The sequence below is a fragment of the Notamacropus eugenii genome, chromosome 1, assembly GCF_028372415.1.
Source record: "Notamacropus eugenii isolate mMacEug1 chromosome 1, mMacEug1.pri_v2, whole genome shotgun sequence".
Classification (NCBI taxonomy): domain Eukaryota; kingdom Metazoa; phylum Chordata; class Mammalia; order Diprotodontia; family Macropodidae; genus Notamacropus; species Notamacropus eugenii.
The window spans coordinates 446,401,123-446,420,757 of NC_092872.1; the positions used below are offsets into that span (position 1 = coordinate 446,401,123).

At 35.2% G+C, this 19,635-nt stretch overlaps 1 protein-coding gene across 1 annotated transcript in view; it reads right to left on the bottom strand.

The window, feature by feature from the left end:
• PSMB7 (proteasome 20S subunit beta 7) overlaps nucleotides 1-19,635 on the bottom strand; it is an 89,099-nt gene that overhangs the window by 42,362 nt on the left and 27,102 nt on the right. The window contains exon 6 of the mRNA XM_072631883.1: nucleotides 2,950-3,008. Within this exon, the coding sequence (XP_072487984.1) occupies nucleotides 2,950-3,008 (59 nt within the window). The remainder of the gene's footprint in view (nucleotides 1-2,949; nucleotides 3,009-19,635) is intronic.

Genomic DNA, 19,635 nt, shown 5'->3' on the forward strand with positions numbered 1-19,635 from the left:
ATTTTTTAAAATCTAGATCACTGAATCTTAAGTAGATTTTAATAAGCTTTTATTAATTTTTCTTTATCAATTTTTTTAATCTTTTAAAATAAGATTTTAATAAGCAGTTATACACTATTAGGTTTAATAAGCAGTTATATACTGTTAGATTAAGATTATATTAAATTCCACTGTCAAATGAATATGTGGGTCGCAACAATAATTACTGTGAACACAAAATGCTAGGCTACCAACAAGCATATTCCTCTCAGACTTCTACAAAACCTACAAAATGAGATTCCTGCTCAAAAGATTCACAAAGATAAATAATATCAAACTAAAAAGTGTGCAGGTATCCTGCAATGTCATCATGAAAACTATTATGGAAAGGACTCTTTGAACTATGGAAGATGCATTTGATTTACAATATGGTCAAAGAGGACCAAGCTAAGACTAATAGAGAAATTGAAAGCAGAGGACTTAACAATTAAAACTCTCCAAAAATGGAACCAGTTGCCTCTAAAAGTAATTGATTTTGCATCATACAGTGTCCAAAGCTGCAGACTTCAGAAATAAGTTCTTCATTCATGTACAAGGAGGAAAATAGTTTTAAGTAGAGTCCGCATGACCACTTGGTATGGATATTTTAGAGAGGATTTCTGCTAAGGTAGCAATTGGACCAGATGACCTCTAAGATCCTTTCCAACTCTGACTTCCTATATGCGATGCCCTAGATGCATAAGATCACAGGTGTCAGAGATAGGAGAGAACTTAGAGGTCACTAATCTATTCTAACCTCTTCATTGTACAGATAGGGAAAATGAAGTCCCAAGAAGTTTACTGACTTCTCCATGGTGATATGGTTATAGTTTCAACAGAAACTGAACCTAGGTCTTACTCCAAACCCAATAGCTTTTACCACATCGTGACTACATCCTACCCGTTCTAATGTTCTGTGTTCTAAGATTCTTTCCAGTTTTATTATATTATGTTCAAAAGTCCCTTTCAGTTCTAAAATTTCTGTATTCCAAACTTCTTTATTCTAAAGCCCCTTCAAGCCTCTTCTGATTTTATATGTCCTAAGGTCCCTTCCACTTCCAAAATTCTAAAAGTCAATGACAATTTTCATTTCTCATTTTGGAAGTATGATTACAAAAACAATGAAAGACCTATGGGTTTGATCTTGTTTTCTGGCTATTAAAGAATGCAAACAAGGTCTTGAAAATAGGAAAGGCACTGATCATTAAAGGAGATTTAGTGGTGTGTCACTCAGAAGATAATCCTTATTTCTCATCCTATCTGAAAAAAGAAATAAAAATATCTATGTAAGGTACTATCCCTTTGAAGCCAGTATTCCAATTCCTTTACGGAAAAGCCTAGTCCATTAATGACTACATCCTCCTCATATACCAACATATGGAGCAAGTCATATGGACTTAAAAGCTGTGCAATTTCACTCCAGGATTTTGTGATATTATAAAAGCATGTGTGTGCAGTTGTGCACACTTGTACCCCAATGTGAAAGAAGAAAAACCAGCTACCATTTTGACATGGCCTATCATCTGTCAGAGTGTTCTCCTAGTGTGGCTGCAACAATGACATCTGAGTCATCCTGGTGTTTGGTGGAACTTGCCAGAAGAATAGCACTCATCCCATCTAGTCATGTTCATTATCAAACTTTCAAATCTCCTACCATTAAATAAAGATATAATGCAAACACTTTGCAAAATTCAACATGCTACTCCTTTAAAGAAGTGGTAAGTCTACAGGTGTGGATTATTGCATACAATTTTTAAACTTTTTTGATGCAGTCATTGGTTTTATGGCTTTTCCTTTTCTTTCTCTTTTTCTTAAAAAAAAAGTATATGTTATATAAGTTGGCTTTCTTGAAAGGAAAAGGAAGAGGGATATCAGGAGAAATGTATGTAGTATAGAAAAAAAGATATTAATAAAAATTTATTTTAAAAAATATAAGTGCTAAATAAATGTCAGATACTACTACTATTTCCAAACAGAAGGATAGAGGAGTAGACTAGCCAATCATTAAACTGAACAAGTACACCTCAAACCCCAGAGAAATAACATGCTAGATTTCTATACCTTAAAGGATGATGAGGATCAACAGCCCATAAGAGGTTGCAAACTACTAACTGCTTAAGACACACGGCAGTAACAGTAAAATGTTGGGCAAATATAAAATTAATCATTCTAGTAGTCTGTGTATACTAGCATGAATGAGACAAATTATTCATAACAAATAATAACACATTTATTTAGTATTTTAATATTTACTTTAACATTTTAATATGCAAGAAGTTCAAGGATTGTCCATTTCACAAATGAGAAAAATAAGGGTAAGGCAAAGTAATGTATCCATAACCAATTCTCTCATGTCAAGTAATAATGGGCCCAGATAAAATGGAATATGGGGGGAAAAGATACACAAATGGGCTTGGACCCAGAAAATTTTTGTTTGAACTCTAACTCTGCTGTATTACCATTGATAAGTCAGGGAACTACACTATGTCTCAGTCTCTTCATTCATAAATCAGAAAAAATCCTGCCCTACTTAACTTCACATTTGTTTTGAATTCCCAATTAGAGAATGTCAAATAACATTTCCAGAAAGGTACAGCTGAACTGTTTAGTGCTGAAAAGACCGAAGAGTTCATCTCATTCAACCCATGCATTTTTATAAACACACACAAGGTGTGTGACTTACACAAAATTATAAATCTTATAAGTGGTAGAGTCTGGATTCAAACCTAGGCCACCTGACTCTAAGGCCAATATTCTTTCTACTATACCATGCTTCTTTTAATACATTTTTTTAGGAATGTTATCAATTTTTAACATGAAAATGTGACAGATGGATATACAGATAGACAGACTGACAGAAAGAACACTGCTTTTGAAATAACTGAACTTAAGTTTCTCTAGAGGATAAGGAGACACAGCAACTTTACATACCTCCATGTCTGGTTTAAATTTATCTTCAAATACAGTCATTGCTGCCAAAGACCCAGAACCTGAAAGAAATAAGATTCAGCTTATTAGAATTGAAGGGTATTTTAGATACTATCTAATCTAACCCTCTTGTTAGAAAGATGAGGAAGCTAAAGTCCAGAGAAGGAAATATACTTTCCAGAGAAGGAAGTAATATGTCCATGGTCACACAGCAAATTGGAGGCAGAAGTGAGTCTTAAACATAGGTTTCCTAATTTCTCAAACAGTGCTCAAAAAGAAGATTTATTTACTTTCTTTGCCTAAAAGATGCCCAATTTCTCCACATCTATTCCATTTTCAGGGGAAATGTTGACAGAGGGCAAAATACCACAAAGTTGCATTCAAATATGAAAAATCAATCCTAATTGGATCATATATTCCCAGTATATTCTTCCTGAAATGATATGCACACTTATAAAACTCACAAAAGCCTGCTACCAACCCTGCTTTAACTACTAGCCCTGCTTTAACTACCAGCATGAGTGAGAATAAATTATTCATAACAAAATAACTTCTTTACTTAGAATTTTAACATTTACTTTAACATTTAACATTATGATGTAGGAAGTACAAGTATTATTATTCCATTTTACAGATAAGAAAAATAAGAATAAGCAAGGCTAAGTGACATGTGTCCATAATCAATGTTAATAAGAGCTAGGACTCAAATCCAGTTCTTCCAACTCTACAGCCAGTGCTCTTTCAACTATTCTACACTGCTAAAGCATGAAAATGAGGTTAGAGAGAATGTGTAAAAGAAATACACACAAAAAAAGAGAGAATGCCACCTCACTTTATATATTCTGCTCTACTTTGATTCCTATGGCCCACATTTCTGCTTTGGCAGGTTGTTGGGTATATTGTTAAATACCATGCCAGAAGACTAGATTGTTTTAATGAGCTGTCCTGGTAACAGCCACCTTGACATACGGGGAGGACACCAGCACACCAGCAATGACACATTGGGAGGAAAGTAGTGTCCTGGCAACAGTAATGGGACCTCAAGTTGCTGCCATGACACTCTTTCACTACTCCTGTAGAGCATGGCTTTGGGACAATTATTTTCAGCCTTTGCTCTGAAAGTAACAACTGAGTAGCCCCAAAATGACAGACAAGAAAACATAAATATATTATCTCAACTGTGATTGGTTCAAAGGTTATGATTACATTGATGTAACTGGCTACCAAATTCATCTCAAGTAAAGTACTGCAGAGATCCCAGTATTATAAATAAGTACATGCTTCCAACTCACACATATACAAAAAAAAAAGAAGCAGCAGCAGCTCAGCACTATTTGAAATTTTAAACTTGCTTTGTTCAGAAAAGAGTGACTCTTTAGAAAACCATCATCTTGTCTTTACTGGATCCTGGCAATATTTCAGGATGTTCTACTTTGGGAGCAAGAATAAAGTTGGTCACAATTTTTTACTCCAATTAGAAGATTTTTTTGGCATTTATGACTTTTTAACTTGTTTTGCATACCACTATCTATTTAGCTGGGTCACAGAGAAAACCATATTTTCTATTTAAAATGATTTGTGTACATCGCTTGACCACCTCAATGGTTTTAGCAAAGGAAAAAGGCAGCGATTAAACAGTTTCAAATGAGGTGTCCTGCTGATTTTATCAAGTCGGCTGAATGTATAATGAAAAAGGAGCCGCTGACAGTGACACCACATTGAGAAAATACAGACTGCCTTATCTGAACCATTTAAGGAGGTCCAATTATAGATCAAATTTAAAGGGTAGAAACAGCAGATTTACAGACACAAATCAATGAACATGGTAATCCCGATGAATATGACAGATACTCCTGTTATGGAATATTGCTGTGGTTGAGGATCATTACCTTTACAGTACCAAATACATCACATCTAAAAGCAGTAGGAAGCAGGGAGTGTGGACCTGTATTACAAGCAATGACTATTCTTTTAGGCAATGGAGCAATAGGCAACTCCAATTTCTTTTCTTATCCCTCCTTCTTTAAGAAAATTAAAAATGAAAATTAAAGAACTCTTAAAAGGCTTTCAAAGCGGGTGGAGATAAACTAGATATATAAATCAGGGCTATCACAACAAATTAGCATAAAATCACCTAATGTCAGGGTTAGAAGAGACCTTGGAAAACAATGTTAGAATCCAGGACATTAGAGCCAGAAAGACCTTAAAATAGAGAATGGATGGAAGAAACTTTGGAATATAAAATAGGAGAACCAAAAGGAACCTTAGAACAGAATTTCACAACTGAAAGAAGACTTTTTAAGATCAGTAGTTCAAATTGTAGATGAATAAAATGAGTCCCAGTTGGAGCTCAACTAGGGAAACTGAAAAGTGAAGTAAGTGCCCAAAGTCACAAATTCAGTAAACTTTCCACTATAAGTTGCCTCCTAGCAAATCTACTAAATCACAATCTCCTCTGTCCTCAAGAGCCTGAAATTCAATCCAATAAGACAAACATGAATTAAGCAACTACTATGTGCAAGACACTCTGGTAGCTGCAGCTTTACAGAAACAAAAAAAGGAAAGAGTTCAGAACCTCCAAGGGCTTACACTCTCCTGGAAAGAGACATGTATGCAGTTATTTTAAGGTCTGCAAAATGTTTTATACAATACAGTATTTTATCATTTACACACTTCAAGTGGTAGAAAATAAAGAACATATATTTGCTCCATCCATCTTCTTGTGAGATACACCTTCAGTCTGGGATCTCTGGAACAAAGGGAACTAGTAAACAAAGCTACTATTTAAGACAATCTGCACATAGCTTCAGACTTCAGCGATAAGTTATCCAGCTGGACATAAAGAGAAAAAGAAAAAGGACTATGCTTATGAACAAACCACTAATGTTTTATAGCAATAAAAATTATTATTGCCAGAGACACACATAGTAAATGTGTCTTATTTTTAAAAATCTGCTCCATGAGTTTAAAGCCAAGAGGATCCAGAATACTACGTCTAGAGATCAAAAACTATCAAGCAAAAATAAACATGGAAAGGGTACAGAGTAAATGCTGCAAAAATCTGTAATAAATTACATTTAAAACAAATTGAATTACTTATTATCTTACATCTGAATAGTGTTTTAGAGTTTTCACATGTATTATCTCATTTCATCTCCAAAACAGTACTGAGTTAGCTAGTAATTGAACATTTACCAAGGGCTTGCTATATGTATGAGAGGGAGAATGCCAAGCTAAGTATTAGAAGGAAGAAGGAAAGGGCAGAGATCTCATTTTCTTTATTTTACCTATAAGAAAAAACGGGGTCCAGACCAGAGCAAGCACTTTGCCTGAGGTGAAAAAGCTGGTGATTATTAAGGACAAAAACTTGAGTCCAGGTTTTTGAACATGAATTCTTTCCATTAGCAAAAACATCTAAGACAGGGCTTACAAGAATCACCAAGTCTAAAGAAGACTGACAAAAAATAGGGTTAGAACAGCATGTTATGCCATATATTCCAACCTAAGTTCCAAATGGATACTTGACCTAAATATAAATGGTCCCATTCAAAAATTTAAAGGGTGGGGGGGTAACAGATGGCAATAACAAATTCACAACTATCATAGCTACAGGGAGAATTCTGAATCAAAAGACAGAGGTCATCACAAAATGTAAAATAGATAATTTTTTATCATATGAAATTCAAGTTTTTGCATAAAAAAATCAATGCAGCTAGGATAAGAAATGAGAAAAAAAATTTGAATCAACTATCTCTGATACAAGCCTGATACTCAAGTAACAGGAAAGTAATACACACACACACACACAACAAAATATATCTCACCAAGAGGCAACAGATAAGTAGCTAAAGGATATAAACAGTAATCAAAAAATTTTTAACAACCACAAGAAAAGATTGCTCTAGAACACTAAAAATAGAAATGCAAATCTCCCTCATTAGAATGCAAGCTCTTTGCCATTAGGGGTTTCATTCTTTGTACTTGAATCCCCAGGGCCTAGACCAAAGCCTGGCACAAAAGCACTTAATAAACACTTGTTGATTGCTGATTTTTTTTTTTTAAATCAAAACAACTATGAGGTTTCACCACCTTATACCTAAGAAATTGATAAAGCTGGCAAAAAAGATGGGAATAGTAAATCCTAAAGGGGCTGCGGAAAGAAAAGCAACAAATGAGCTAAGAGTAGACCTGTGAACTGGTCCCATCATTCTGAAAAGCAATTTGGAACTATTCTAAGAAAATGACTAACATGTACATACTCTTTGACTGAGAGATTCCACTGCTTGGTATGTATGCCTCCAAGAGGTCAAATGGGGGAAAAAGCCACATGTGTATTATATCTCTAGTACCACTTTTTGTGATAACAAAATAAGACAAATAAAGAAAATGCTCACTGACTGAAGGATAGCTAACGTGGTACAAGAATGTAACAATATTACTGTGCTGTAAAAAGTGAATAACATAGAGAATAAAAAGACCTACATGAAATGATGCAAAGAGAAGTAAAACCAGGAAAACTATGCAATTACAAAAATATAGAAAAAATAAAAATAAACTGAATGCTGTATAATTGAAATGATCAAACTGAGCCCCAGAGAGAAGATGAGAAAATCACTTTCCTCCCTTCATTAGAGAGGTGGGGCACTATGGATATGGAATACTACAGATTCTATAGGAACTTCTTTGATGTTTTGGCTGTTTTTTCTTCCTGAATCTTTCATAGAAGGGAAGGCTCAAAGGCAGTTAGAGAGAAGATGAGATAATATTCAGAAATGATTTTTTTACAAAGGCAACAATTTTTTTAAACTTCTAGGTTTCAGTTTTCACCTCAAACCTAACCACTCACAGATCAGGTAATTTATATCTGGAAGGATGTTGTAGGCAAGTCATCTAGTCAAGCAGTGACAAACTCCAAAAGAAACAAATTCTTGTAGGCCACATACTGACACAGCAAACAACAAATTTACAATTATATTCTATTTTTTGAAAATTCTGCCAAACATTTCCCAAATTACATTTTAATTTGGATTGGGCTGTACCTGAAGCCTGAGCTTGACACTTCTGATCTACCCCAACGTTCTAATTTACAAATGAGTAAAATGATCTGAAAAGAGGGCTCTACAGCAGCAGTGGATAGAGTACTAAGACTTGAGTCAGGAGAAACTGAATTCAAGTTCAGTTTAGGACACTTAATAGTTGTGTGACCCTGGGCAAGTCACTTAACATCTCTTCACTCAGTTTTCTCATTTATAAAAATGGGGATAATACTATCACCTACCCTCCTAGGATTGTTGTGAAGATCAAATGAAATAACTGTAAAGTAATTAGAATGATGCCTGGCACACAGTAAGGATTACATAAATGTTGGCTATTATCACAGGGATTTGACCACGATGACAAATATAGAAAGCAGCAAATCCAAATCAGGTGTTGATTTCAAATCCTTTCCCACTGTATTATGGTGCTTGGTCTCAGGAATCATCCAATAATTATCATAAAAATTTTCCTAATCCTCCCCACTATACATGTTTCTTCAAGGTTCATGCTCCCTAAGAAAATAAAATGACTTTCCCATATAAAGCTTTCTCCCAAACAAAATACATTTTTCCCCTCTGAAAAACAAGCAGCATATTGTCAAAGCACCTAACCCTCTCCCTCCTCTCCTTCCCAAGCACTAGAAAACACTCTGCCACCCCACTCCCACTCCCAGTGTAACTGGGCAAATGATTTTCTTTCCAAGTATCAGTCCACTTAATAAAATAGAGATTGTGTTTGATGATCTCCGAGGTTCTTTTCCAGCTCTAATACTCTATTGTTCTCTGTTCCAACAAGATACATTCCTGCTCCAAAGTTCTATGCCCTCAGGTTTCTTCTAGGACTAACATTCTGTGTTCTAAGGTTCCTTTAAGGTTTAATATTCTAAGGTCCTTCCAATTCTTTAACATTTTAGGACTCTAGGAATGACCTTGCCAGAAGCAAATGGAGGAAAGAGAAAGCGAGTCAGCAGTCACTCTCTACAGCTAGCTGTCCAACTCTTCATCACTAGGTATTTCTGCCTTCATTCTACCAGTTCTGGTTTAATGATGCACTTGAAGCAGGATGCGGCTAGGCTAGCATATAGTTCCCAGCTTTAGAACAGAGGTTCTTAATTTTTTGCATGTCACAGACCCCTTTTTGCAGTCTGATGAAATTCTTGGACTCCTCAAAATAATGTTTCTAAATGCATAAAATAAAATAAATTTGAAGGGAAGTAAATTATATTAAAATACAGTTATCAAAAAATTTTTTTTAACAGTTTACTGACTCCAGTTTCAGAAACCCTACTCTAGAATAAAATGAGGAAAGTGAAGTCTTTAAAATGCAAGTAAATTCTAAATAAACACTACATTTCGATAAATTGCAAATCAGTGCCCTCTCTTAAGAGATTCAAAAAAGCCTAATTCGGGACCCTTTCTCACAGAAACACAGAGAATCACAGAAAAAAACAAAAGTGTGTGTGGGGGTGATTTTGAGTCCAAATAAATTTGTCACTGATTTCAGAACCACTTTAAGTGGCTATTCTTCAGAAAATTGCATTAAAAATCTCAAAAATAAATTAAAGTTACTATAAGTGGCAAAAGATCCAGATGTTCATATAATTCTACAGAAATGTCAAGGAAAAGAGGGCAGAAGGCCAGATTATAAAAGCAAATATGGTAAAATTCTATGAAAGCAATATTCTGTATTATGTGTATTAAAAGATGCCTGGATACTTTACTAAATAACTAACAAGGACAAGATAACACATAGAATCCTAATAAAATATTAAGAGTCACGCTCTAAACTAAGAAGGATGAAATTTTTTGCCAGATATAACTGAGATTATAAAAATTGTCAAATATCAATTTTGTTCCTACTCAAATTTCAATTTTTAAAAAAGCTTATTTAGCAAGCAAGTAACCAAACACCAACATGAATATACATTTTTGCTTTTATAGTCTTACGATGGTCCAAACCATCAAGTTATTATGTCATTAGATAACAAATCAAGATGACCACAACATCACAGAGCTGAATTAAAAGGAACGTAAAAGGTAATCAGTCCCAAGCCCCTGCTGAATGGATGAATCCTCTTTACAGCATCTCTAACACATAATCATCCAGCTTCTATTTGAAGACCTTCAGTGAGGAGGATTTCTTCCAGAGGCAGCCCACTCCACTGAAGAAAGCTCCTAAATGTTAGATAATTCTTCCTTTTATAAAAAACCTCCCTATATATCTCTAGAAATCTGTCTCTTTGCAGCTTCCTTCCACTGCACCTTCTGCCTTCCAGCACAAAGCAAAATAAAGAGCAGCCTATCTTCTACATGGCAATCCTTCAAACATGTGAAGGCTACTATCTTTTCAGGATCTAATCATCCTTAGTTCCTTCAACTTAAAAAAAATTTCTGAAGCTATTCGTTCTATTAAATGTTAGACTTCAGCAGCGCGTTGAAACTTTAGCATACAAATATAACAAGGCGAACCACTTAAAGGATTAATAAATACCCATTTACCTCTATCTAGTTCTCTTACATACAACTACTAAAACCATATATAATGTAGTATTAGAGAATATATGCAGGTAAATATACAAGGCCAGTGGTATGACTTTATATAAGTTATATGCTTGCATTAAAGTTACAGGGTCACAGATTGAGAGCTGGAAGAGTCTTGAAACCCTCTCATTTTATAGTTGAGAAAATCAAGGCCCCAAACAGGCAAAGTGACTTAGTTGTTGCAACATCAGGAGCAGCAGAAAAAAAAAAAAGGATTTGAACTCAGGTCCTCTGACTTCAAAACTAGTATTCTTTCCATTACACCAATGTGGAAAAGTGAAACCTACTTTTCTTCTAAAAGACTATGCCAACAAGATCACAAGGTCTGGCAAGTCTTACTAAACTGAAAAGGCTTTGAGTACCAGTACAATGGAAGATCACCAGGATGGTCAACAGGTAATGATTTTTGGCCATGGCATTCAATGAAGATTATGGGGCAAGGGAGGAGGGACTGCAATTTGCACTGGCAAAGGGATAGATTGGAGGAGGGTCTTCTGAAGTACAGTCAAAAGGGTGCATTGGAAGGAAATTGCAAAGACACTGATTTCTGGATATATGTTAGGAGATTTCATTAAAAAAAAAAAAACCTATCTGCCATTTAGGAGTTTTCCTGCAATGGTGCAGACTGCCTCTAGACAAAAGTCCCCATCACTGAAAGTCTTCAAAGTGAAGGTGGATGACTACGTGAGGGAGAAACTGTAGGGAGGATTCATCCATTCAAGCAAGGGCTTGGGGATAATGGCTTCTCAGGTTTCTTCTAATTCAGTTCCATGTCATCTTGATTTGTTATCTAATGGCAAAATAACTTGATGGTTGAGACCATCATAAGTATATGAAAGTAGGATATTTTTGCATATTCATGTTGGTGCTTGATTACTTGTATACTAACCTGTTTTAAAATTTAGAAATTGAAATATGAGTAGGAACATGTGTGTGCATGTGCGTGTGTGTCCTCTCCCCTCCCTGGATCATTGCCTTGTTGCAGGGAAAGGGCTTGCATAGCTCAATGAAAGTATGAGCTATGGCATGCAAGATTACTCAAGATGGACATAATGCAAAGTTCTCACAAAAGGTGATCCACTGGAAAAAAAAATTACAAACCACTCAGGATCTTTGCCAAGAAAACCCCAAGGACAATACTGACAGAAGGGTCTGGTGTGATAGGGTCTTTGGGATTACAAAGACCAGAAAACAACTGAACAATTATAAATGTACACATACACAAGTTCATATGTGTACATATAAACACATTCACAGGTGCATGTAAATGAAAAAATCCCTTTCAAACTCAATAAAAAAGGTATTGTAACTTTTACATCACAAAATTGAAGCTCAGAGAGGAAAAATGATTGTCCAATGCCATACTTTAAGAGAACTCAGGGAATCCAGTCACCTTTCAACAAGAAACAAAAAGTTCATGACACTCTGTACTTTGCCCAGAAACAGTAGATGTGAAGCAATTTCCTTCCTCCAGATCCAAAGCCTTTCACTTCCAAAAGTGGAACCAGACTTGCTCTATAGCAACTCCTTCAGTCTTTCATTTACAAAGTACTAAGCTCTTCAAAATGGTTTTTGTCCTTCCAGGAAGAAAGAAATGAAACAAAACAAACAAATAAAACTCATTGTGTTCTCCCCCCACTTCCAGCACACAACACCCTCCCCAAGCAGGGTATGTTAAGCAAAGCTTCCAAGAGATTTCTTCGTACCTAGCCTTCAGTCACCTAATCTGCAGAATTAGAGGACTGGACTAAGGCTCTCTAAAACTACTTTTCATTTTGAAATTCTATGTTACAGGTTCCCTTCTAGATCTAGAATGCTATAGTTTAAAGTCCCTTTCACTTCTAGTACCCTATGTTCTAAGTAAACTTCTATTCTCTCCTCTTTCATTTGCTCTCTCCACTTTGGTATCTGCCCTCTCCCTTCTAGGCCCTTCTCTTCAATCCACAGACTGAGTGTAGTTGACTCTAATTACATAGGACCTGCTGCTAAGGACACAGCTATAAGGGGTAAGTACCTGCAGTTTCCCATCCAAATCAGGGATTGAGGAAATCACTGTGTTCCATATCTAACAAAATAAGCAAATCATATACCACAGTGGTCCATCTTAGATGTCACCTCCCTGAATTTGGCCTACATTATCTGTTACCTTTTTGGATCTACCTATACTTTTTTTGCTTTCAGAGAAATTTCATTCAGGAGTCTGGTCTATCTTCAGCAGGCAGCCTATTAATATAATCTATGCCTGACATATTTTTGCCTTTTTTCTTAAATGAAAGAAATTAATAGCCAACATGTCAAATTTTAACTAAAATGAGAAACAGATTGAAAAGAATTTCATTATGATGTGTGACAGTTTATAAGGTAGATTTTTTTTGAACAAACATGCCAGAGTTTATGCATAAATGTAGTCCCTTTCAAAGCAGCCACCCTGGGAAGCTAGATATTTACTAGAATTAGAGAATCACAGAATCTAGTCTACTTCTGACCTGAAATATATGTCCCATCTACTACATTCCCAAGTAGTCACTCATATTCTGCTAAAAAACTTACAGTGGCAAGGATTTTATTAATAATACTAGGGCATTCCACACAATTTAAAACATCTCCAATTATCAGGAAGTTTTTCCTTATATCAAACAAAATCTACTTCCATGTAATTTTTTCTCATTGCTCACAGTCTACCCCTGAGGTCAAACAGACTTATTAAAGCATCAGTTTCCCATCCATAAGACAGCCCATTTTAAAGATAGCATATCTCTGTCTCCCACTTTCCCCTCCAAGTATTCTCCTCTGGGCTAAACTGCTTCAGTTCTTTAAACAGTTTCATGTATAGCATGAGTGGGTATACTCTAATTCCAGTTATCCTTTTGTACAGCTCAACTTTGTCAATGTCCTTCATGAAATGTGATACTCAGAACTGTGCCAGGCACATAGGAAGCATTTAATAAGTGCTTGTTGACTGACAATCATACAGAGCAAATCAGGAGTCCTTCTTTTGGGGTTACTTTCAGCATATTCTATTTAAATATTAGCAACAGTGGTGATTTTCTAGGCTTTGAAGATATATGTAATTTTTGATAACCACAAATCATTCACAATTATAATTAGGGAGCAAAGGGGAGTGTTCAATATCAAATATGAAGCCAGATACAGAACCCTGGTCATTAGCATTATGAAGTTAATTTTAATTCAATTTTATAAAAATAACATACAGTATAGCAATAACTGATATGCACCAAGAAAATGATATGTATTTATTGCTCTGAATATCCAGAAATATTATACCTTTTGTTTCAGGGGTTTTTCCTTTTGTTTTCAGGAAATGCTATTATTTTAATCAAGAACCTACTTATAAAAGACCCAGTAAATTACTAATGTCAAATTGGAAAATTCTGCAACATACAAGAATTAAACTTAAAAATCATTTCCCTAGCTCAGTTTTCTTCATCTTATGTTCACCAAGAACGTCAGAACATTCTGGGAAACAAAATAGGATCATAAATACTCTTAATTCTAAGTATCTTTTAATTTTATAATTTTATAATAGTCTATATTCTAAAAGTCTAGGTACTAACATTTCCTTGGTGCCAACGTTCTACATTGTAACATTCTGTATTCCAGCATTCCTTCTGGTGCTACAATTCTTGGATTCTATGATTTTAGGAGTAGACTATGTTCCTAGTATTGCTCACCTAGCACAGGGACAAGTAGTCTATGATATACTCATGTGAGCCAGCATAAGTTAGAAAATTAACACAATTAAAACACATTTAAGACCTTGATTAAAATTAGTTTCCTCCATATGACTTCCAGGGAATAATTCTTCAATTAGATATGAATTTGGCCAATGAACCACACATGACATTATGCCAGCCAGCAGCGTCCCTTTCTGAGAAAAACAAAAATATCTCTCTCTCAATAATGCCCCAGAATTCTGGAGCAAAAAACAAACAAAAAAACAAAACAAAACAAAAAACCATCTACAAGGAAACTGAGTTCAATTCCTCTTCCTCCAAGTCAATTTTGCCAGATTTTTCACTAATTCTGAAATGTCTTGTGCTAAGGAGCAGTCCATTTTAGACATCCAAGGACCTGTTTGCCACCACTGACTGCCACAGTGCAAGATGTATGCAGCGGTAAAAGAGTAACATTTAGAACTTTCCAATCCATCAGTGTCAGCCCTCCCTGACAGGGCGCTTACTCACCCTCCCTCATTGTTAGTCAATTTGCTTCTCGTTCTGGGTAAAATTTGGTGCTCTCCACAGCCCCATCGATTGGGATCATTTTTCACTCTGGTTCCTGGCTGAGAGGCCCAGTCTCTCGGTGTTTCTGCGGGCTCCGAAGGCCGACATTGCCAATGCGTGAAGAGCTGATTTATGAATATGAAACAACGTGGGTACCAGGGGACCCCGTTCAGCCACTAGAGAGCGATGGAACATCTCGCTGCTTCCTAAAGCTGAAATACTGCCTTTCCATGGTTTAATTTTATGCATGCATTTCATTATGTCTTGGCCAGAAGCTTTATTCTTAGACAAGCCAGGCAATCAGACAATCCTGCATCGTTTGCTGAAATCCAGATTTGTCCTTTGTCAGCATAAACAGTTTAATTTGATGTTTTCACTCCTGAGTAAGCACTGAGTATCACATTTAAACCCCTCGTGAGGGGGAAAAAATGCTTTCTTTTCATCAGCAAATGTACCTCGATGTCAGATATTTTGCTATTTATTTACAACAAACATACAAAAAAACAATTCTTCCATTTAACATGTATTTTAAAGTATTTTTCAAATGTAAAGGGACATTTTCTCTAGAAAAACTAATTACCCCAATGAGTTTAATTCAATTTGTACTAGTAATGGGATAGAGGCACAACTGAGTCCAGTTTTATTGAGAATAAATAACTTAAAACACTATTTTAATGGATGTGGGATTTTTTATATAATTACTGCTGTGCAGTCTCACTGACCTGACAGGTTATATAAATACCTCTTCTCTGTGAAAGGGACTAAATATCAGGGCCACTAATACCTAAGGAGTGAAAGGTTTTTATTTTACTAATGCAGCATTTCCCAAACTAATTTGGTCAGGAATCACTTTTGAAATACACCAAGAGAATTCATAAGTTGAGGGGTAAGAGGGAAGAAGACAATAGCATAGAAAACATGAAATAGCCTCAGAAATAAAAAGCGTCAAAAAAATTTTTAAATATGGTAGAGGTAATTAAGCCTATTTCAATGCTACAGCATAAAAATATGTATTTTTAACCCACAATTTTATATTTAATATTTAAAAAGGAAAATAATACCAACACTGAAATTTTCTCAAAATCTTTCACTCAGTACAAAACACAGTTTGGAAAAAGCTGGATTAAATACAGGGAATACAAACACAGAAGAGGTCACAAGGTGAAAGTAGGATATTATGTAGAAGAGGTTTAAATCTTGGTTCTCTGCAACTATAATCATTTTAAGAAACCTAAAATGTTAGACCTGGATGAGATAGTAGAGAACATCTATTTCAATGTCTTCGTTTTACCTACAAGGGTGAGGCAAACAAAGCAAGGTTAAATTACTTGCTCAATTCATGTAGTCACAAAATAACAGAATCTATGTTCCCTGGCTCCCAATTCAGTCTTAAAAAAAAAAATATATCAAAAGAAATAAAGGCTCTACAAATAGCTACCAAAAGCTAGAGTTAAGCTAGAGAATGGCACAGGAAAAAATGCTTTAATATTTGCCTCTCTTAATCACATCCATATGTCATTAGACTATACCAGCAAACAGAAGCTCTAACTCAGCATTCTGCAACCATATCTAGTTATCAGCTCTTCAAGAAAGAGTCTTTGCTTCTGCTGGAAGCTCATTCTAGGTAGATCTGACAGGTTTCACAAATGCATCTCTAGCCCTGGTCCACTTTTTAAAATAACTTCTGTGGCAGGTTATACTACTTTTCAGTTCTTTTACACCACTCAGACTCCTCACAGTTGAAAGGACCACAAAACTTAATAATTATTTAAATGTACTTAAGTTTAAAAGTTCATATTATCCTTATAACTAACGAGATCTACCTGCAAAGAACTAAGAGCAATTCTTCATGTCCCAGATTAAAATGCAAGTTCACTAATGTCTAAAAAGGCTTTCAAGTCAGGCTACACAACACAGAGACTAGACATTAGGAAAGCACCAAGTGACAGCAGAGTATAAAGGCTTTCTTCAGGGGGGATAATTCCAGTCCAACTCTGAAACAAGAGCAGGTAATGCTGCCCAAGTTAACCTCTCTCTCTGAAGTACAGTTTAAAGCAAAGGAGTTAGAACAGAAAGCAGAACTAACCCTTCTGAAAGGAGGGCACTGACAAGGGCTTTTATTTAGTTGTACGTTGAGAACTAAACTCAAAATGGACTGAAAAGACTTTGTGGCAAAAATGCCAAGGCATGAAGAAGGTAAAAAGTATTTCTCTGGGCCTACTCTTTGGCCATTCCAGTTACTGGAAGGACCTGATGTTTTAAAACAGAAAAAAGAAGAAAAATTTGGTCATCTGTATTAATTAAAATTCATTAAGAAGTGGTGAAGTATAGGACATCCTATATATCATGTAATCATATTAGGGAATTTTACAGGCAAAGATTTCTAAGCTAATGGCACCATCTATTGGCCTTGTGCCACTTTTGCAATAGACCGTGATTCTGATTCTTAAATTCAAGTCCACAGCTTATCTGTTCTTCAATTATTTCATCCTGGTTTTCTCTATACTTTAAAATAGAGATTCGACACTCTGTACCTTTGATAGTTCAAATATATTTTCCTGTAAAAGACAAACTTATAAAAGCAAAAGCTAGCAAAGAAATCAGAATAATTTAGAACTATGCACAAAAAATACATTAAAACATTACAAAACCTTGAGATACAACACAGAAACCATCTATCTAGTCCAACTTTGTTTCCTTTTACAGATAAAGAAACAGGCCTACTAGAAGCAAGCTGGCCAAATTCAACAGATGAGAAGTGGTAGGACTACAATGCTCAGGAGGGAGCACGAGGGGGTGTCACACTACTTTCCTTAATTTCTAGATTTAATCCTTACAAAAGAGTAGGTGCTATCTTCCCATATGAAATCAAAAGGAATAATGGTAATGAAAATTTGCTGCTTTGGGTCTTGAAATAAACATCTCACTAGAGATTGCTTCTTCAGAGTTTCCTGTTTCTCGGAGGAGGACAACTGTAGGGAAGGTATCAGTCTATTGCTGCACTCAAACAGAAATACACTATTATCCAAACACTAATGTACAATCAGTCTTCCAGTCAATCAATCAATCAATCAACTTAATACATACCAGGCAATGGGTTTAAGCACTGGTGATACAAAAAAAAGCAAAAATAGTACTGACCCTCAAGAAGCTTACATTCTAATAAAGGAAAAATATATAATTCAGGAGAGGGTTCTTAGAGAAGCTGGTGTTTGGTATGAGTACTAAAGTATGAGGTTGGAAGGACAAAATTCAGGCCTAGGGAACAGCCAGTGCAAAGTAAAATGGGAGACAGAGAATTGTGTTCAAGAAACAACAAGTACACCAGTCTGTCTGGAATAAAGAGTGCAGGGAGGTCAGCAGAATCTAAGAAGATTGGAAAGGTATGGCTTTTATATTTGATTCTGTTAGTAAATGGAACTCACTGTTGTTCACTGAGTATGGGAGTGACATGGTAAGACACTTTAGGAAAACACTTTGGATGGGTAGGAGATGTATTCTTAACACAACAGAGGCAATTAAAAAGATAAAATAATTTTAATGCATGAAGCTGAAAAACATCTGCACAAAGAAAATTATCTTATCTAGAATAAGAAGAGAAGTTGTGAAATACAGTGGAAAAAATTCTTTGTATCACCTGGATAAGAATTTAGTATTCAACATATGTAGAAAACTAATAGAAATATATCAGACTAAAAACCATTCCCAAAAGGGAAATAGCCAAAGACTATGAATAAGCAATTCTCAAAAGAAAAATTGCAAACTATTAACGACCATATGAAAACAATGCTCAAATCCCTAATAATAAGAATGTAAATCTACTTTCAGGTTTCACTTTACACCTAGCAAATTGGTAAAGATAACAAAAGACAGGAATAGTCAACATTAGAGGATCTGTGGCAAGAAAGGTACTATAATGCAGTGTTATGAAATTTTGGATTAATATAACCATTTTGGAAAGCAATTTGGAATTATTCAGATAAACTGGCTAAAATGTACAAACTCTGTGGCCTACAGTTTCTATTGTAGGGATCTACTCAAAGGAGGTCATTAACAAAAAGGACGGAACCACATATACATCAAAATATTTATAGCAATATTTTTTTGGTAGTAAAGAACTGGGGAAAAATAAGTGAATGCCCATTGACAAAGGAATAGCTAAACAAAATATTGTATATGCAAATAACGAAATATTACTGTGCTACAAAAATGACAAAATATGATGAACACAGAGAAGCATGACTTTACATGCATGCACTGATACCGAGTGAAATAAGGAAAGCCAAGAACACAAGATACATAATGAATACAACAAAATAATATAAAGAATCACCACCAAATAATCTAAAATGAATATTGCAAAATTACAAAGAACAAACATGACTTCAAAGAAGAGATACAAGACAGCTTCTCTCACCTCTCTGCAGAGACAAGAGGTCCACAAGTGAGAAACAATACACATAGTTTCATATTTTTCTAACGTATAGATCAGCTTTGCTGATTATTTTTCCCCCTATTTTTCTTTAATTTTGAATTCTTGTTGATTTAAGAAAGAAAATTAACACTGAAAAATTACAAAGAACAAATTACAAAGATGACCCTAATGAAGAAAAAAAGAACATATTAATACCTTCTTCCTCACTTCTTTGCAGCAGTGGGAGTTCTAATGGTATGAAACATTATATAGATCATCAGTTTTTTTTTCAATTTCTTAATCGGTTTTGCTAACTTTTTTCTCTTTTTTTCAGGTGACATAAAATAAAAGACAAAATTTATTTTTGTAAAAGAAAATCACATGGGTAACTGTGTGTGGAAGATGGACTAGAATGGGGAAAGACTTGCAGTAAAGAGAATAATTAGAAGGTGAC